Here is a 20,964-nt window from a genome sequence, read left to right on the forward strand (position 1 = left end):
GCGAACGCGCCTGGCCTGTAGGGTGGCGCGCGCCGCGGTGTAGGCAATGCTTGAACCCTGGGACCTTGCGGGGGAGCTCTGGAGAAACCTGTCACCTCCTCCCAACGGGTTGACACTCAGAACGACGCGGCTCATCTCCACTCCCCCCGCCACGCTCTGAGTGGATGGGGGCACAAGATGGAGAAATTGTGATACTACCTGGGGCCTGTTCATACCTGGAGGAGGGAGATGTCTGGTAGTCTTGTCACGTCGGAGGTGAGATGGAGAGGACGGGCTATGCCTTGTTCATAGATGCTGGTTGCCCAAAGTACAGTTCACACGAGGTGGGGACCTGTCTACGTGTGTCCGTGGTCTCCCACTGTGCACCTCAGGGAATCCTTGACCAACCGTGAGATCCGTGTACCAAGGCCTGGGGAAGGTTTCCTTTGCCTGGGATGGGTTCTCAGTTCTAGCTGGGTGCTGCAGGACCAAATTCCTGTCGTCCTAACTACTCTCAGGAGGTTGAGATCTGAGGATCACGGTTCAAAGCCAGCCTGAGCACGAAATTCCACGAGACTCATCTCCAAGTAGCTACCAGAAAACCGGATGTGGCACATGTGGCGCAAATAGTAGAGCACTAGCCTTGAGCTGAAGAGCTCAGAGACGGTGCCCACGCCCAAAGTTTAAGCCCCATGACAGACAAAAGAAAAGGTCTTACAGGGGTTAGGAAGGGGGCTCAGGGGTAGAGTGCTTGCCTAGCATGCATGAAGCCCGGCGTGCATGAAGTCCTCAGTATTACATAAACAAAAAAAAGCTGAACATGTGGCTCAAGTGGTAGAGCGCTAGCCTTGAGCACAGAGAGGTTCGTGGACAGTGCCTAGGCCCTGAGTTCAAATCCCAGGACTGGCAAAAAAAGAAAAAAAGTTTTATGTCTTTTCCTCCCCAGGCTGGCTTTCAGCCCTGATCCTTAGATCTCAGCCTCCTAATTAGCTAGGATTATAGGCATAAGCCACCAACATCCAACATCCATGAATCTCATCTCCAATTAACCTCCAGGAAGCTGAAATACGGCTGTGTAGAGTACTGAGGGCTAATTTTGAGAGAATTTTTTTTAAAAAAGGGGACAGGGCCCAGGCCCTGAGTTCAAGCTCAAGGACACACACACACACACACACACACACACACACGACTCCTATTTAGAAGAAAACTCATCTAGGTCCCATTCATTTCCATTTACTTGTGAAGGGTTTGGAAAAATTACCTGTGGTCCAATGGCATTCCTGAGTTCAAACCCCATTACTAGCACCAAAAAGAAAAAGAAAAGGAAAAAAAGAAGAAGGCAGGCAATAATGCCAAGCCTTCCTTGCAGGCTACTGTCTTCTAGAAAGTTCACACTGGGTAGTTAAGTTCACACTCTCCATACTTCCATTTTCTCATGATCAGAATGGGATTTTCTCTCCCACAGCCAGTTCACATTGGGTGTGAGAAAGGAGTAGATTGGGGGGGCCAGAGATGAGGGAGGTCTACTGTTTATGATGGAACTCACAGTGTGGGGGGGTTGTGCTGTCAGATTAAGGAACTTTCTTGTTGTGTTTATATCTTTAGAGAGGACTCCTCCCCCAACACACACACACACACACACACACACACACACACACACACACACACACACACACACACTGCTTCATCCATTTTAGAGCCTTGGATGTAGGAGACCTGTCTTTTGGAGTTCGTGCTATCCTGAAGGACAGGTATCAGCAGGGAGCTATGCCCTGCCCCTAGAAGAATTACATAAAGCATAGTTAACTTAGTTGTGCAGTTCATTAAAGGTCCAGGGTTGTGTGGGGTGATAGGTTGATATTGCAGGAAGCAGAGTTAGGGGCTTAGGCAGGGGCTTAGTTAGGCTGCCTGGGGTCAGATCCCACTTGTGCTTCTCTCTAGCTCTGTGATAGCCACCTAATCCCTCTGGGCCTTCATTCCCACCTCTGAAAAATGGAATAACAGGGACCAGAAGTTTGGTCTAGTGGTAGAGTACTTGTCTAGCATACACGAAGACCAGGTTCAATTCCTCTGTACCACATACATAGGAAAAAGCCAGAAGTGGTGCTGTGGCTCAAAGGGTAGAGCTCTAGCCTCGAGAAAGCCCAAGGACAGTGCTCACTCCCTGAGTGAAGCCCCAGGATTGGCAACATGGCTTAGTGTTTAGAAGAGTTACTGGACATATGGGCATATGTACACGTGAGGCTCTGGGTAACATCCCGAGTATCCCCATAAACAACTTAAAAGTGGCAAATGAAATAAACTGATGGCATAGCTTTGTTATAAGGATGTATGGGATTAGAGCTCTAGTCTTGTGCTGAAAAGCTCAGGATAGAGTTCAAGCCCCAGAACCAGAAAAAAAAAAAAAAAAAAAAAAGAGGCCAGGCGTGGTGGCTCATGCCTGTAATCCTAGCTACTCAGGAGGCTGAGATCTGAAGATCAGGGGAACAAAAGGACCTGAGACTCTTATCTCCAATGAACTTCTAGAAAACCAGAAGTGGGGCTTGGCTCAAGGGTAGGGGGTAGCCTTGAGTTGAAGATCTCAGGGACAGTGCTCAGGCTGAGTTCAAGTCCCATGATACCCCCCCCCCCCAGAAAAAAGAGCCAGATGCCAGTGGCTCACCTCTGTTTCCATAATTCTGGCTATTCAACAGACTGAGATCTGAGGATCATGGCTCAAAGCAGAGGGGTCATGAGGCTCTTATTGCCAACCTGCAAAAAGTTAGTTGTGGAGGTATAGCTCAGAATGGTGCACCAGCCCTGAGTGGAAAACTCCAAGTAAGAGTGGAAAGCTCTGAATTCAAGCCCCAGAACAAATACAAATATTAACAAGGAACATTTCAAAAAGCTAGAAGAATGAAGTTTGGATATGTCTTTCACCAGGTAGCTGTGTCTGTAATTCAGGCTAATTAAGAGAAAATTTTACTAGATTCTATCTCCAAAATGACCAGAAAAAAAAGCAGGGCTGCGGGCATGACGGTGGTACAGTGCCTACCTAACAAGCATGAAGTCTTGAGTTCAAATCCCAGTACTAATAAAATAAAAACACAAAGCTGGAAATGGAAGTATGTCTCCAGTGGTATAGCTCTAGTCCTCGCCCAAAAGCTAAAGAATAGCCAGATATTGATAGCTCACATCTGTAATCAGGAGGTAGAGATCTAAGGATCATAGTTCAAAGCCAGCCCAGGCAGGAAAGTTCATAGACTTATCTCTCAGCTTCAGTTAAGCATTCAAAAACCAGAAGTAAAACTGTGGCTCAAGGGGCCAGGAGGTTGGACTAGTGGTAGAGTGCTTGTCTAGCATGCAGGAAGACCTGGATTCAATTCCTCAGTACCACATACATAGAAAAAACCAGAAGTATCAGGGCACAGTGGCTCACTCCTGTAATCCTAGCTACTCAGGAGGCTGAGATCTGAGGATCAAGGTTCAAAGAAAAAAAAAAAGAGAAAGAGAAAAGAAAAGAACTGTGGTTCACTGTAGCAGAGTGCTAACCTTGAGCAAAAGAGCTCAGGGTCATTGCCCAGGCCCTGAGTTCAAGCCTCATGACTGACAAAAACAAAAAATAAAACAACAAAGAAAATGCTAAGGGATAGCGTAAGACCCCAAGTTTAAGCCTCAGTAGCAGCACAAAACAAAAATATCACCTGCTGGCTATGAATGTGGCTTAGTGGTAGAGTACTAGCCTTGAGCAAAAGAAATTCAGGGACAGTGTCCAGGCCCTGAGTTCAAGCCCCAGAACTGGCAAAAAAATGAATAAAATAAAAAACAGTAAGCTGGGCACCAGTGGCTCAGGCCTGTAATCCAAGCTACTCAGGAGGCTGAGATTGGGGATCGTGGTTCAAAGCCAGCACAGGTAGGAAAGTCCATGAGACTCTTATCTCCAATTAATCCCAGAAAAGTGGAAATAACACTGTGGCTGAAGTGGTAGAGTGCTAGCCTGAGCTGAAGAGCTCAGAGACAGGGCCCAGGCCCAGAGTTCAAGCTCCATGACAGACAGACAGACAGACAGACAGACACACACACACACACACACACACAAATAAGTAAATAAGTTTAAATCAAAGAAAATAGGCTAGACTGTAGCTTGGTTCAATCTCCCAGCATAAATAAATAACAGAAGTAAATAAACAAATAGTGGGTTTTTTGGTTTGTTTTTTGGCCAGTCCTGGGCTTGAGCTCAGGGCCCTGAGCACTATTCTTGAGCTTTCCCAAGGCTAGAACCCTACCACTTGAGCCACAGCTTTTTCTATGTATGTGGTAATGAGGAACTGAACCAGGTCTTTGTGCATGCTAGGCAAGCACTCTACCACTAGGCCAAACTCCCAGCCCAACAAATAGGTTTTTTTTTTTAGTATAAAGAGCACTTGATGCTCTGTGTGGTGGCACATGCCTGTAATCCCAGCACTGGGGAGTCTAAGGCAAGAGGATCCCAAATTTCAGGCCAGTCTGGGCCGCATAGTGAGATCCTGTCTCAAAAGTGAGGGGTCTGGTATTTAGCTCAGTAGAAGAGCTCTTGTATGGAAAGTGCAAGGCCCTGAGTTCAGTCCTGGGCTCTGCTAAACAAAAACAGAGTTTATCCAAGCACCAGTGGCTCATGCCTGTAATCCTAGTTACTCAGGAGGCTGAGATCTGAAGATCTGGAGATCACAGTTCAAAGCCAGCCAGGGCAGAAAATACTTGTTGAGACTCTTTTTTTTTTTTTTTTTTTTTTTTCCAGTCCTGGGCTTGAGCTCAGGGCCTGAGCACTGTCCTTGGACTTTCTCAAGGCTAGAGCTCTACCACTTGAGCCTCAGCACCACTTCCGGCTTTTATCTATGTATGTGGTACCAAGGAATCGAACCCGGGTCTTCATGCGTGCTAGGCAAGCACTTTAACCACTAGGCCAAACTCCCGGTCCTTGTTGAGACTCTTTATCTCCAATGAACCACTCAAAATCTGGAGGTAGAGCTGTGGCCTGTGGCTCAAAGTGGTAGAGTACTACCCTTAAGCAAAAGAGCTTTACCCAGGCCCTGAGTTCAAGCCCCACAATTGACCAAAAAAAAAAAAGTTTATTTTTTGACTATCTGATTGGTAACCTCATCTTTCCTTTGTGAGTGCTCTAGTGGAGGTGTCACAGGGTGCAGGACTAGCCCTCATTTACTCTGCCTGGGGGGGTGAGGGGAGGGTCTTTGGAGAAGGATTCCAGAAGTATTTTTTTTTTTTTTTGCTAGTCCTGGGACTTGAACTCAAGGTCTGTGCACTGTCCTTGGGCTTTCTCAAGGCTAGTGCTCTACCATTTGAGCCTCAGCACCATTTCTGGCTTTTTCTGAGTATGTGATAACAAAGAATGGAACCCAGGGCTTCCTGCATGCTAGGAGGCACTCTACCACTAGGCCACACTCCCAGCCCATCTCTACCATTTATCAACCATGAGGAATAGTCTTGGTCCAGGGTGGTGAAACCATCCTAATATTAAAGTGAAGCTGGGCATTGGTGACTCACACCTGCAATCCCTGCTACTCAGGAGGCTGAGATCTGAGGATCAGGGTTTCAAGTCAGCCAAATCCATGGGACTCTTCTCACCAATTAACCACCAAAAAGGTTGAAGTGGAGGTGTGGCTCAAGTGGTAGAGCACTAGTTCTGAACAAACAAGGGACAAATGCTTATCCCCCGAGTGCAACCTCTAGTACTAATACACACAGCCAACAAACAAAAATCCAAATGAAATGAAATGAAAAATTCAGTGGTCAAGTAAGGTCTGCCCAGGGAGACAAGTTTATGAGTAAAAGGCTGACAGGGATGAGTGACAGAGCTCCGTATATCTTGGGGAAAAGCTTTCTTGTCAGACCCTGTAGCAAAGGCCAAGTCCCTGAGGCTGGAATGTGTCTGGCACGTGTGAGGGACAGCAGAGAGGCTGGCTGCGTGTAGCTGGAGGAGGAATGAAGGGGAAGTTTTGGGGGGGAGGGGAGAGGAAGGGAGGGGAGGTGGGGGCCAAGCCTCAAAGCCGTAGCAAGGAGCTGGCTTTTATTCCCTGTGAGTAGAGAGGCCACTGGAGGGTTTCTGGCCGGAAAGGAATGTGATCTGATTTACTGGAAGCCTCCTGGCTGGTGGTGGCAACAGGCGGGCTGAAGAGAAGACCCTAGATCAGGAAGAGAGTGCTGATACGGAAGGAGTAGCTGATTTCAGCCAGAAGCAGCTGTAGTGTATGCCTGTCGTGTAGAAGCTCAGGAGACTGAGGCAGGATGACTGAGCCTCAGAGTGCCAGACCAGCCTGGGCAACTTAGATGGTGTGATCCCCATCTTTAAAAAGAAAAGAGGTGCCAGGAGCGTAGCCTAGTGGTCGAGGGCTCACCTAGCATACACGAAGCCCTAGGCTCGATTCCTTGGTTACCATATGCACAGAAAAAGCCAGAAGTGGCGCTGTGGCTCAAGTGGCAGAGTGCTAGCATTGAGCAAAATGTATCCAAGGATAGTGCCCAGATCCTGAGTTCAAGCCCTAGGACTGGAAAAAAGAAAAGGAAAAAGAATAGAAGAAAGAAAAGGAGAAAAAGGGGAGGAGGAGATGCTTCTGGAATAGTCAAGAAGGAAATTTCTCTTCAGCTGAGAGACCAGATGAGAAAATGAAGCGGTGTGTTCCTGAGATGGGGGAATGTTGGGGCTGGCGAGCAGGTTGGAGGTGCTCGGGGAGACCATATTTGATCTGCAAGTTTGAGGAATAGAAGCCAACATGGTGAGGTGCTTGGATGTTTGAAGTGGATTTCTAGGGAGCACTTTGGGCTAGAGATGGCAATATAGCTGTGGGCAGGTGAGAGGATAATATCTCACCGTAGGACAAGTAGCACTCAAAAATGTCACCCTTGTAATCCTAGCTACCCAGAAGGCTGAGCTCTGTGGATCACAGTTCAAAGCCAACCTAGATAGGAAAGCCCCTGAGACTTTTCATCTCCAGTGAACCACCAAGCCAGGCGCTAGTAGCTCACACCTGTAACCCTAGCTACTCAGGAGGCTAAGATCTGAGGATCCTGGTTCAAGGCCAGTCCAGTCATTAAATTCTCCATAAGAATCTTTTTTGTTTGTTCATTTGTTGTTGTTGCCAGTTCTGGGGCTTGGAACTCAGGGCCTGGGCACCATCCTTGTGCTTTCTCAAGGTTAGAGCTTTACCAGTTGAGTCACAGCACCACTTTTGGCTTTTTCTGCATGTGTGGTACCAAGGAATCGAACCCAGGTCCTTGTGCATGCTAGGCAAGCTCTTTACCACTAGGCCAAACTCCCAGTCCCCCATAGGATTCTTATTTCCACTTACCTATTCACAAAACAAACTGCTGCTGTGGCTCAAAATGGTAAAACACCATCCTTGAGCAAAATAGCTCAGAGACAGCACTCAGAGTTCAATCCCTAAGACTAGAAAAACAAACAAAAAATGAAACCAGAACAACCCTCAGAAGTAGAGCTGTGGCTCAAAATGGCTACTCTGGTGCAAAAAAAGCTAAAAGATATTGCCAAAGCCCTGAGTTCAAGCCCTAGTACTGGCACAAAAAGAAAAAATGTGGATGGGGGTCCTGGCTCCTTAGGGCTTTCTTATCTCAGGCAAGGAAAGGCTGCAGTCCTATGTTGAATGAGGCCACTCAGCTTATATAGAATAGGTCATACTATTCTAAAGGGTAATTGTTTTTAAGGTCTTTATTTATTTTTAAACTGGTGGTAGGGCTTGAACTCAGGGCCTAGGTGCTATCCCTGAGCTTCTTTTGTTCAATGCTAGCACTCTACCACTTTGAGACCTAGTGCCACTTTCAGTTTTCTTGCCTGGGCTGGCTTTGAACCATGAGCCACCAGAGTCTGGCTTTGATTTTAAGTTCTAGTAAAGAGGATCAAAACCTGATATTTGCTCCTGCTGAGAAAGCACACTACCACCACTAAGCTTCATCCTCAGTTTCTGTTCTAGAGGGTCTTTGTTGTATATTGTTTTGTTTGATACACAAGAGTTTTGCTATATAAGCATCTTCCTGCCTCTATTTTCTTTCTTTTTCTTTTCTCTTTTTTTTTTTTTTTTTTTTTTGGTCATGGAGCTTGATCTCTGGGTCTGGGCGATGTCCCTGGGCTCTTCAAATCAAGGCTACCACCTTACCCCTGGAGCCACAGAGCTACTTCTATTTTTTTTTTTTTTTGGTGGTTAACTGAAAGTAAGAGTCTCACAAACTTCAGTGTCTGGGCTTGTTTTGAACCATGATCCTCAGATCTCAGCCTCCTGAGTAGATAGGGATTACAGGTGTGAGCCACTGTGCCCGGTGGCCTGCCTCTATTTTCTGAGGGTTGGGGCTATAGGTGTGTGCTACCATCATGCCTGCCTTCTTTCTTTCCTTCTATCTTTTTTTTTTTTTTTGCCAGTTGTGGGGCTTGAGCTCAGGGCCTGAGCACTGTCCATGGACTTTTTCTCAAGGCTAGAGCTCTACCACTTGAGCCTCAGCACCACTTCTGGCTTTTTGCTCTGTATATGGTACCAAGGAATCGAACCTGGGTCTTCGTGCATGCTAGGCAAGCACTCTACCACTAGGTCAAACTCCTGGCCACACTTTCTTTCTTTTGTTGGTCCTAGAGCTTGAACTTTTGGCCTGGGCTTTGTCCCTGAGCTTCCTTTGCTTAAGGCTAGCACTCTACCTCTTGAGCCACAGGTCCACTTCTAACTTTTTCTGAGTAGTTTTGCCTGGACTGGATTTAGGCTGTGATCCTCAGATCTCAGCCTTCTGAGTAGTTAGGGTTACAGGCATGAGCTACTAGTGTCTAGCCTTGATTCTTTTATTCATTTTTAGGTATAAGGAGACAAGTCTGTGCTATGCTGGGACAGGTTTTGTTTATGCTTTGTTGGACAACAAAAAGATAGATGTCTGGACACTGTCTCTAAACTTCTTTTGCTCAAGGCTAGCACTCTACCACTTGAGCCACTGCACCACTTCTGGCTCCTTCTGTTTATGTGGTAGTGAGGAATCAAACCCAGGGCTTCATGCATGCTAGGTAAGCACTCTACCACTAAGCCACATTCCCAGCATGGGCTTTTGCAACTCATAAGGATACCTGAGAGGTTTTGAGATCCAAGGGCTAGCTTGCCAAGGCACCAGGGTCTGAAGAGGTTTTTCACCTTCCTGTGAGGCTTGCCTGCCATCTGTGGTCCTGTTTCATAGAAAACAGTGGCAGTGAGCTAGCTGGCCACATTAAGGCAGGACTGTGACACTGACTGGTAATTTTAGACTGTCAAGGTAGGAATTTATTGTTGTTTATACTTGGTGTCTAGAGAGTAAGAAATGATCATGTCGTCCATGAAAGTATACAGTTCATTTTTTCCATTGCTAATAATTAGTAGTATGGGGCCAGGAGTTTGGCCTAGTGGTAGAGTGCTTGCCTAGCACGAAGACCCGGGTTCTATTCCTTGGTACCACATACATGGAAAAAGTTCAGAAGTGGTGCTGTGGCTCAAGTGGTAGAGCTCTAGCCTTCAAAAGTCCAAGGACAGTACTTAGGCCCTGAGTTCAAGCCCCAGAACTGGCAAAAAAAAAAAAAAAAAAAGGGAAAGAAAAAAAGAAAAGTGCTTTACAATTTGAGACAGGCCCTAAGCCTAGTACTTGCCATGTATTTGCTACTCATTTCTGGTCTGTCATCATACTCCTATTGTGAAATATTTATTTATTTATTTTGTGCCAATCCTGGGGCTTGAAGTCAGGGCCTGGGTGCTGTCCCTGAGCACTTTTGCTCAAGGCTAGCACAATACCAAGTTTCATTTCATTTCTGGCTTTTTTTTTTTCTTCTCCTGTACTTTTCCTGCCTGGGTTGTCTTTGAACCATATCCTCAGATCAAAGCCTCCTGAATAGTAGAGATTGTGCAGACATGAGCCACTAGCACCCAGCTTATATAGGGTTTATTAAAAGCCCCATTTTAATTTTTTTTTGCCAGTCATGGGGCTTGAACTAGGGCCTGGGCACTGTCCCTGAGCGTCCCTTTGCTCAAGATTAGCACTCTACCACTTGAGCCACTATGCCACTTCCAGCCTTTTCTGTTTATGTGGTAGTGAGCAATTGAACCCAGGACTTCATGTATGCTGGGCAAGCAGTCTACTACTAAGCCACATTTCCAGCCCTAAAAGCCCCATTTAATAGAAGTTGAGGGTTAAATAAATGGGATAATATGAGCTTTTTGCAGAAATGTGCTAGCCAAGTTAGGATTACAATCCAGGTCTCTTCCTTGCTGATGGGGGGAGGGGGTTGTAGGTGGTGGTCATTGTTATTGATCTATTATCTTTGAGACTCTATTTTCTTATTTTTTGAGGAAGGACTGAAGTGAAGGAGGTTATGAAGTGTAATTCTGAAGGGGATTGGGAATTGCCCCGATATGGCTTGAATCTGCATTTCTCCTATCATCAGAATCTGATTTTCTTAATCCTGAAGGGAGGGACGGAGGGAGGATAACAAATAGCAACTCCCCTCATTGGGATTTAAATGAGAAGATGCTTTGGACAATGCCTGGCTCAGGGCCTAGCACATCCTGAGCACCAGGAATCAGGAGCTGTTATTGTAACAATGACGATTATGGCTGGACCACAAGGCTCCCAGAGGGTTACAATATCCGTGGGGGAGCTGCTCTGTCCATAGGCAAGGTTACATAATTCCCCAAGGGAGTGCCAGCTTCCCTGGAGGCCTTGGTCCCCAAGGAGAAGGCCTCAGACTGTTCAGAGGCCATAGGCCACCGCTGATGATGCAGGGTCCTAAGGCCAGAAAGTCTGAGCCCAGCAGGCTTTGTCCCTCTGGTTTGTCCATCTCTGGAAAGTCAACCTTCTTTCTGGGCTCCCATCTTCACTCCTCCCCATCTTCTTCTCTTTTGGCAACTCAAGAGTCCTCGCTGAGAATCTTTTCTCCTGTGGCCTCCTCTACCCTGACAGCCGACTGTAGTTCTCCATTGAATCTATCTGATTTCCTATTTCCCTGGAGCCTCAGGCTCCATGCATGGCTCCCAGATGCTACTTTAGAAAAAGTAAATAAAAGACTTCACATTTCTCCCAATGCCTAGGCCCTGTGTCTTTAAACCTTGTCTTCCTCTCTCCTGGAGACCCCCAGTGGCTCCCGGGAGCCCATTTGTTCAGCCTTTGGTCACCCCCCCCCACTGGCATCCTGACCACCAAGCTCTCCGGAACCCTCTACCCTAAGAGTGGAGGTGGGTGTGTGTGTGTGGGTTACCTCCGGCCTGGACAGCTGTAGCCCGGGCATGGATGGTGGTTGTGGGGGCTTCTGAATGCATGCCTTCTCTCTGGTCACTTCCTCCCCCAGCTGCACTAGGTCCTGTCAGGAAGGCCAAGGACCCCCGCCCCCTCGATCCTCCCCGGAGCCGAGGGCACAGACGCCTCCCCATTTCCGATGCAGGGAAATGCTCATCACCCACCGCACCCCTGGACAGCCGCCCTTGGGCAGCTTTCAGGTTCAGGAGCTAGGGGGGGCCAAACTCAGAAATGATTACGTTTATTAATTTACTTTTTAAGCAATTCCTTATCACCTTCCCAGGTCTGCACCCTCCTACCCATCCCCTATGAAGGGAGGGGTGTCTACTCCCACCCAAAGGCCCCTACCCCCTCCCTAGAAAAAATGTCCGATCCCCTTCCTTCTGAAAGTATTCTTTCCTCAAAGCTCTGCCCCCCCAAAAAAAACCCAACTCTGGAATCCGCAGCTGGAGGAGAGGAAGAGGGGTGGCAGACAGCGCAGGGCAGGAAACTTAAAAGTTATTTGCGCCTGGGAGAAGGGGTCACGACCCCTAGGACGCCCCCTTCACCCCCGGTCCTTCCCCTCCCTCTTCCTCCTTCCTCCCCCGCCGCGCGGCCCCTTTAAGCCCAGAGCCGGCCGGTCCTAGCGATGGTGCACGGGAGAGCGAGTGTGTGCGCGTGCGTCGGCGTGAGCGTGTGTGTGTGTGTGTGTGTGTGTGTGTGTGCGCGCGCGCGTGCGTGCGCGTGTGTGGCAGGCGGGGAGGGGGCGGGCGCAGCGTCTCCATGGCGACGCGGCGGTGACGTCGCCGGCCGGGGGGCGTGGGCGTCCCGGCCCCGGAGTGCGATATTAACCCGGGAGGCGGCGGCGGGGAGGGGAGAGGCTCTGTGAGGCGAGGCCGGGTGAGGCGGCGAGGGCGGCCCGGCGGGCGCGGGACGGGACGGGGCAAGCGCGGGCGCCGGGGAGCTGCGGCCCGGAGTCGGGGCGCCTCGCCCCGGGCCCCCCCAGCGCACCTCGCTCCACACCAGCATGAAGACCCCGGCGGACACAGGTGGGGGCGGGGGCAGCACGTGTGGTGGTGGTGTGTGGGGGGGAAGACTTGTTGCCCTGGGAAACCTGGTGGAAAAAACTTTCGGGGGGGGGTTGGAGAGATCCAGGGGAGCTGCAGGGATCCCCTAGTTCTGGGGGCCCCCCATCACTCGAGACCTGTTGCTTCTCGCGGCGCGAGCCGGGGGTTCCTGCCCGGGACCCCTCGTCTCATGGCTCCTCTCGGAGTGATTCCGGGGTGCTGCGGGGCTCGCGCCGCTTTCCCCGCCCGGACCCCCGCGATCTGGGCTCTTCCCCCTACTCCCGGGATCCCGGGGGTGGGCGGCGGGTCCCCCTCCCTGCCGCTCCGTCACGTTGCACTCGGGGGCCGGGACGCGTGCGGGGCGGGGGTCTCGTGCACGGTCCCCCTCCCCCTGCCGTCCCCGGGGTGCGGCGCGGCGCGGGGGTCCCGGCCCGTGACCTTCGCGGCGGCGTGTGGCCCGCACGGTGCTGGGGAGGGGCGGCGGGGACAGGCGCGCGGGGGGCGCGGGGGCCCCGGGCCGCGCCGCCCCTCCCCCGCCCGGCTCCGCCGTCGCCTCGCTCCCCCGCCCGCGCCGAGTCGCAAAGTTCCAAAGCGCAGCCCGAACGTTCGAAAAAGGAACTTTTTGTTTCCGACCTTAGAACGGCGCGGCTTTAAGGTGGCTCCGGGGGAGACCGGGGTCTCCCCGCTCCCGCGCCGCCGGACGCGGACGGGGGCGCAGGGGCCGAGGAAGAGCCGGAGGGGAGGGGGCGTGCGGCGAGCTGCGGGGGGGACGCTGAGGTCTCCCCTCCTTCCCCCCGCACCCCGTCCCGTCCCCCCCTTCCCGGATCCAGCCCTTCTCTTTTCAGCCCGCCCGCCGCCTTCTCCCTCCGCCCCGGCGTTCGTTCCCCGCCAACTTGCTCCTCCTTAAGGGGCCAGGGCTCCCCTCCCCCTCCGCCTCCCCCCTCGCCTGCGGGCGGGGGGCGGCGGGATTAACCCCCCTCCCGCTCGGACTTTCCCCCCTCCCTTCTCCCCTCCCCCGCCGCCCCCGGCTGGACTTTGCGCTCGGGCGCGCGGAGGGGGGGAGGGGTCCCCGCCGCCCCCTGCCCGTCAACCCCGTCGGAATCCGGCCCGGGGCGGGGACGGGGGAGGGGGGAAGGGGCCGGGCGCCGCTGTTCAAACTTGTTTCCTTCCCCCGGCGGCGGCGGCGGCGGCGGCCGTGGCGGCGGCCGGGCTCCTGGTCGCGGGTGGGGTGTGCGTGTGAGTGAGTGTGAGCGCCGCCCGACCGGCCCACCACCCCCCAGCTCGCGGGTGGGGGCGGCTCTTAAAGGGCTCCCGCGCCTGGGGGTGCGGAGTTGCGGTAGGGTCAGTCACGTGTGTCCCACATACTCCTTGGCTTCCACTGGGCCACAGTTCCCCCCCTCCCCAGCCCCCCCCACCCCGTCACCCCTCGATCGGGGCCGGGGGTGGGGGCCCAGATGCCCAGACATCCCTGCTCATCCTCCTCTCTATTCCATGGGCCTTGGCTTGCCGGGACTCGCCGGCCACCCCCCACCCCCCGTGCTGTCTGGAGACCTGGATTCGTGGGTTCGGTTGGTTTCCTGGAGGGAGGGGTGAACTCCCGCTCAGGCCCCCCACAATGGCCTCCAGGTCGCTCTTCCTGCGTCCCTCCATGCGATCCTCTACATCCCGGCCCTTCTTTTCCTCTTACCCTGGCTGTTTCCCACTTCCTGTTTTCTTCCCGGTTCTGGCAGCCATGGAGGGCTGCCTGAAGCCAGGGAGGTGGGACCCCCCCCCTCCCAGGCCAGCATGTTCTTCCTCTATCTACCACCACCCTTCCTTTCTGACCCACATAACTCTCTTAAATAAAATAGCATCATCATAATAATAAAGTTTGAACTGTCACATCAAGTTGGAAGGTGCCCAGGAGTTCTGCCCCAACCCAGGCCTGCAGTCTGGGAGAAGCCCTTCCCCACCTCTGGCATCCAGGTGGGCCATCCCACTTCTTCCTGTCTGTCTGCCGCCACCTCTGTGCCTTGTCTGCATTTCAGAACCCGATCTCTGTGTGTTTCTTTCTCTGCAGTTGTTTCCTCCCTCTCCCTACCTCATCGGAGCCCCCCTCTTCTCTACCCAGTGCTTCAGAGAGGTCCCGCAACCCCCAAGCTTTCTGGGTGTGCAGGGCTGGTATTTTCCCGATTTAAAGCACGTGGATCCACAGACAACACACACACACACACACACATGTTCCCCCTTGCCCGTGCCTGGCTCCTGGTTTCAAGGCCTGGGGAACAGAGCTCCATTGAGACACCCTGACGTCACCCCCTCTTGCCCTCCCCCCTAAAGCGGGGAACAGACCCTTGTGTATGTTGTGTCCGATGAGGAAAGCCTGTGCTGGGGTGGGCCTGGAGATGGGGAAGGGTCCTTGCCAGGAGTCAGGGTCCAGGACCCTGTGGGGCATGAAGGATGGAGGAGGTGGGGATTGCTATGGGAAGGGGGCTGACACAGGGCCCGGGACAGCTCCCAGAATGCGGCTTGAGGCCCTTCCAGAGCCCCCCCACCTCCTTTCCGAGTTCCCTTTGTGTTGCATGTAGTCTCTCTCACTCCCTCTCTTCTGCAAAGTTTATTTTTAGCCTCCTGCTCCCCCGCTCCCAGGACTGTCGCTGCACACACGTTGCCTGGTTACCGGGACACGGAGGCTGGGGCTGGTGGGCTGGGAAGGGTGGCTTTAATTTGGGGGGGGGGAGGGTGGAAGTCAGACAGTACACCCCTCCATCCCCAGACTGATGTTTTCAGGGGCTTTGGTCCCCCGTTGGGTCTGGGAACCAGATTGGTGCTGAGGTAGTTGGAGCTTGGAGCCTGGTGCCTTGAGGGGAGTCAGAATGTTTTTGGAGGGGATTCCTGCATACTTGGGCACCTGTGTTCTTAAATACCCCTTGGGTGGGCCCCAAGCGTGATGCTGTGATGCTGAGTCTCAGGCAGGCTGAGGATAATGGAGTGAATCTCTGGGCTCCCAGTGGAAGGATGGGACTTGGGAGGCCAGGGTCCTGGGAGGGGCTGTCACTGTTGAGACTTGGTCTTGAGGAACTAGTTGGTCAGATTCTTGGAAGCCCTTAGGGGCTGGTTGAAGGCTGGGTTTTGGAGCAGGAGCTGGGACCCGGTGGGGGAATGAGGTACTGACCATCTCAGCCTCCCTTGGGTCAGGGCTTGTGGCCCTTGGGGATGCCAGTGAGTTTTCTATTTGTCGGAAGTGGGTCCTGAGAGAGCAGGACCTTTAGCCCTGGGTTCCCAGAAGGGAACCGGTCATCCCCTGTTGGATTCCAGACTGGGGTAGAGCCCTTGGGGGAGGTGTCTTGCCCTGGAGGCTCGCTTGGTACCTGCTTAAGCTGGAACCAAGGGAGGAAGAATGACCCTTGCTGTCTGGCCAGGCAGGGCTTGGGACCTCCCCTCCACTTTCCCATTTTTAGCCATTCACCTTGGCCTTTTCTTTCTAGTGGCACCAGGGCCCCTGCTTGGCCATCCCCCCCCCTCCATCTCTTCCCCTTTCCCTCCTCCCACCCCTCCATTACCGGCTGCCTAGTGCTGAATTATTGATGGCCCCTGATTACCCGGGGGTTTGGGAAATGACAACAACCACAGCCCCCCACCCCCTGCTGCCTACCCCCTCCAGGGACCCGCCAGCCCACCACCAACCTCTACCCAAGGTTAATGCTGGGGGTAGGCAGGCAGGTGGGCTGGGGAGAAGAAAAGCTTGAGCATGAGAAGGCAAGAAATGGGAAGAGGGCTCCAGCTCATGTTCTGCCTTGAGCTGTGGCCTTTCTAGCCCAGGTCTGGTCTGAGGCTTGATCGGGGGAGGGCAGCGCCACTCAAGAGGGTCCAGGACTGGGGGGGGGGGCGGGGGGGCCTCTCAGACAGTCTGGGTTTCACTCTCCAGGGAAGACAGAAGCCTCTGTGTGTGCAAGCGCTGACCTCATCCTCAACCAACCACCCCACCCCTCCTGGTCCTTTTAAGAAAAAAAAAAAATCCTCTGATGCTGGGGTGTAGGGCTTATAGGGACTTCCATAGATCTGGGTGGGGTGGGGTGGGGGGGAGTAAGGTATGTTCCTAAGGAAAGAGATCAGAAGTCCTGGGAGTGGAGGGGGGACTATTGGTTCTGAATGGGTGAAGGGGCTATGCCCCCATCCTGCAGGCCACGTGTGCCCTTTCCTGCCCCTCCCCCACTGGCAGCCCTGCCCGCCATCCTGGCTTGGTGCCTGGCCCCCTGGCACTGGCCCCGGGACCCGCCGCCGTTGGTTTCCTGTTTCTCCCGGTGTCGCTGGAGCAGGCTCCAGCTTCCCCTCCCCCCCCACCAGCTCCTGTCTAGCCCCCCTCGACCCGACAGACACATACTGTCTCCTTCTAGTTTCCGCTTTCCTTGGCTAAGGAAAGAGGCCTCATCTTAGCATGAGAGCAGATTAGGAGGTTGGACCCCGGGATGTATGGCCCAGAGCCTCTCCCTCCCCCGCCCCACAATTTGGCCTCCTGACCCTCCTAGGCTATACTCCCTGTCTCTCCTCAGGGTTTGCCTTCCCCGATTGGGCCTATAAGCCCGAGTCGTCCCCCGGCTCCCGGCAGATCCAGCTGTGGCACTTTATCCTCGAGCTGCTGCGGAAGGAGGAATACCAGGGCGTCATCGCCTGGCAGGGGGACTACGGGGAGTTCGTCATCAAGGACCCGGATGAGGTGGCCCGCCTCTGGGGGGTCCGCAAGTGCAAGCCCCAGATGAACTATGACAAGCTGAGCCGGGCCCTGCGGTGAGGAACCACGAGTCCTGAGGAATTGTGCATGGCCCTGGGGTTGGGAAGGGCGCCTGACCTACCAGAAGGAGCTGTTTGATTTCTCTGCTCTTCTGGGATCCTAGCAGTGTGACCTTGAGCAATTCTTGGCTTTTCTCAGAGCCCATTGTCCTGGGGGAGAGAATTCTATCACTGATAAGGCCTAGTGACTAGTCTTCAGCCTCCGGGTATTTGATTTCTTTTTCTCTCTTTTGTTTTTCTTTCTTCTGTTTTTTTTTCCCCTGCTGGTGGTGGAACTTGAACTCAATACCTGGCCACTCCTAGCATTTTCACTGCAGGCTGGTGCTCTTACATAATCCATGTTTGGCTCTTTTGGTGGTTCCTTGGAGATAAGAGTTTCTTGGACTTTCCCACCCGGGATGGTGACTTCCTACCGAAGTCCTTCCTTCCTCTGATCTCAGGCTCTCGAGCGGCTAGAATTTCTGGTTGTGTGGTCCTTGGTTGTCTTGAGTCTGTGAGCCAGAGCTGAACACCTGTCAGGGTGGGCCTGAGTCCTGGGGAGTTCAAAGTGGGCGGGGGGAAGGGGCTGACATCCCAGTGGCATCTCTGTCCACAGCTATTATTACAACAAGCGCATTCTGCACAAAACCAAGGGGAAACGGTTCACCTACAAGTTCAACTTCAACAAACTGGTGCTGGTGAATTACCCTTTCATTGATGTTGGGTTGGCAGGTGAGTATAGCGGTACCTGGCCTTCAGGTGTGGAAACGGGGTGTGTCCAGGCTAGGCCAAGCAGCCTTGACATTGAGTTTCCCCCCTTTCTTCCATCAGGGGGTGCAGTGCCACAGAGCGCCCCTCCCGTGCCATCCGGCGGCAGCCACTTCCGCTTCCCTCCCTCCACGCCCTCTGAGGTGCTGTCCCCTACGGAAGACCCTCGCTCACCGCCGGCCTGCTCTTCGTCGTCGTCCTCCCTCTTTTCGGCTGTGGTGGCCCGTCGCCTGGGCCGAGGATCAGTTAGTGACTGTAGCGATGGCACATCAGAGCTGGAAGAGCCCCTGGGAGAAGACCCTCGGGCTCGACCCCCCGGCCCCCCAGAGCTGGGTGCCTTCCGAGGGCCCCCGCTGGCCCGCCTCTCTCATGACCCTGGTGTCTTCCGTGTCTATCCCCGGCCTCGGGGGGGCCCTGAACCCCTCAGTCCCTTCCCTGTGTCACCTCTTGCTGGGCCTGGCTCCTTGCTACCCCCCCAGCTCTCACCAGCCCTCCCCATGACACCCACGCACCTGGCCTACACACCTTCACCCACGCTCAGCCCCATGTACCCCAGTGGTGGTGGGGGCCCCAGCAGCTCAGCTGGAGGCTCCCACTTTTCTTTTAGCCCTGAGGACATGAAACGGTACCTACAGGCCCACACCCAAAGCGTCTACAACTACCACCTCAGTCCCCGCGCCTTCCTGCACTACCCTGGGCTGGTGGTACCCCAGCCCCAACGCCCTGACAAGTGTCCGCTGCCACCCCTGGCACCCGAGACCCCGCCGGTCCCCTCCTCGGCCTCGTCCTCCTCTTCCTCTTCTCCATTCAAGTTTAAGCTGCAGCCGCCTCCGCTAGGACGCCGCCAGCGGGCATCTGGGGAGAAGGCCCCGGGAGGCCCCGACAAAAGCAGCAGCGGGGGCATGGGTGGCACTGCCACTGGGGGGTTGGCCGAGGGTGCGGGTGCGTTGGCCCCCCCACCACCGCCACCCCAGATCAAGGTGGAGCCCATCTCAGAAGGCGAGTCGGAGGAGGTGGAGGTGACTGACATCAGCGATGAGGATGAGGAAGACGGGGAAGTGTTTAAAACACCCCGCGCCCCACCTGCACCCCCCAAGCCAGAGCCTGGCGAGGCGCCTGGGTCGGCCCAATGCATGCCCCTCAAACTGCGCTTTAAGCGGCGCTGGAGTGAAGACTGTCGTCTGGAGGGGGGTGGGGGTCCTGTGGGGACCCTTGAGGATGAGGGTGAAGACAAGAAGGTGCGGGGCGAGGGACCTGGGGAAGCTGGGGGGCCTCTCACCCCGAGGAGGGTGAGTTCTGACCTTCAGCATGCCACAGCTCAGCTGTCTTTGGAACATCGAGATTCCTGAGGGCTGTGGGCAGGGGGCCCCGGTGTCCCCCATTCCCCATGCTTTCGCTGCCTTAACCACCCCCCCCCAAAAAAAAGCCGTGGAGGTGAGGGCAGCTCTCTAGTCTCCCCCCTGCCACCTCCTCCCCTCCCCACATTTTGTATAAAAGTATAATTTTGTTTTTAATGGTGGGGTGGGTGGGTGCCCAAGTCTCAGGGGGGTTGTCCTCCAGTCTGGATTTCTGAGCTCTGGGCAAGGTGATGGTGATGGTGGGAGGAAGGGCGGGAGGGGTGGGGCCAGCTCCATTCTGGGAATTTCTATTTGAACCAGGCTTTGGCCTTAACACCCAGGAACTTTATTGTTTTTTTTTTTTTTTTTCTGTTGTTTGTTTTTTAAACAATCGTAGGAAGTAAAGCCTTGTCTCCCTATTTTCTGCCTCCCCCTCCCCCATTCATTCCTCCCTTCCCTACTCCCTCACCCCCTCCAGCCCTGCCTTCCTTGCCCCTTTACAGGGGCTGCGAGTGCCTGGGTTTCTCATACGCCACAAGGTTGCAGCAGAGGAGGGAGGGACCATTTTCTGATGAACCAAAAATCCCCGTGGACAGGGATGGGGTGGGGTGGGGGGAATGGTGGAGGGTTGAGGGGTTATCACCCATGGGCCACAAATCTCTACAAGTGCCTGCTCTCCACTCCCAACCCCAGCACCCATCCCATCCCTTTACTCCCCACCCCTCCCAGCTGCTCTTAGCACTGTGGCCCACAGGGCAGACAGGTGGAGGGTTATGGGAAGGGAATGCCCTGAAACCAAACTGGAAGCGCCCTCCGCCTCCCAGCTTGGGGGCCCCTGGGGTGGGCTGTGGGGGCTGTGGTCAAGCCTTATTCTGTATTGGGGTTGGAGGGTGGGGGAGGGAAGTAGAGGGCTGCCGGAGAATGTATTCAAACAATAAAATTTTGGACCTTTCCCTGCTGTGAGTTGTCCTAGATGCTGCGTGGAGCCAGTTTGGACAGGTCTAGACCATCCCTCCCCCCACGTTGTGGCTAGAGGGCCTGACCCTGTCTGGATGGTTTTCTTCAGTCCAGGCCTTGGGGGAAGTATTGTCTGCATTTTGGGTGTCACACACCTCAGAGCTGGGTGATTAAGGTCTCACTCAGGCTTACTTACTATGGCTCTGGACTTGAGTCTGTCTGCATCTGGAGCTTTCACTTATTCACCTCACCCCCAAAATGCCCTTTTTCTTTTTTGGCCTGTACTGGGGCTTGAACTCAGGGCCTGAGCACCGTCCTTGGGCTTTCTCAAGGCTAGAGCTCTACCATTTGAGCCATAGCACCAATCCTGGCCTTTTTCTATGTATGTGGTTATGAGGAATCAAATTCTTGTCTTTGTGAATGGTAGGCAAGCACTCTACCACTAAGCCAAACTCCCAGCCCCAGTGCCCTTGTTTTTGAGTGCCTGAAACCTTTCCCTTTCACCTGTTGTGGTTTCTGATACGCAAACCCCCTAGGGTCTTGTGAAAGTCAGTGTCTTTCTTTTTTGCACTACCTTTTAGTACCTTGCCCCCTCATTGGGGTGCCTGGAGTGAAGCTAAGAATCCTTTGGGACAAAGCCTGCAGTATGTATCTCTTTAAATACTTGGCAGATAATGGTGGTCTTTCTTGGTTCAGCTAGGCTACCATTCCCAGCCAGCAAATTAAAGGGCTGGCTTCCAAATCATAGGTAGTCTGGATTGACAGTCCTTTAGTACTCAACAAGGAATGGCCACCAGCTCAATGAAAAACAGCTGCTAGGACTTTGAAGCTAACCTAGGATGTTCTTGAAG

General features: G+C 53.5%; 1 protein-coding gene across 1 annotated transcript; it reads left to right on the forward strand.

The window, feature by feature from the left end:
* The first annotated feature begins 12,120 nt into the window (after positions 1 to 12,120).
* On the forward strand, positions 12,121 to 19,301 carry Erf (ETS2 repressor factor). Its single transcript, XM_090322850.1, has 4 exons — positions 12,121 to 12,284; positions 16,835 to 17,069; positions 17,668 to 17,783; positions 17,883 to 19,301. Exons 1-4 carry the CDS (start codon positions 12,263 to 12,265, stop codon positions 19,166 to 19,168), a joined length of 1,659 nt encoding a protein of 552 aa, XP_090178976.1. The 5' UTR covers positions 12,121 to 12,262; the 3' UTR covers positions 19,169 to 19,301.
* Positions 19,302 to 20,964: the final 1,663 nt, after the last annotated feature.

Source organism: Megascapheus bottae, chromosome 31, assembly GCF_031878675.1.
Source record: "Megascapheus bottae isolate mThoBot1 chromosome 31, mThoBot2.hap1, whole genome shotgun sequence".
In the NCBI taxonomy this organism is placed as follows: Eukaryota; Metazoa; Chordata; class Mammalia; order Rodentia; family Geomyidae; genus Megascapheus; species Megascapheus bottae.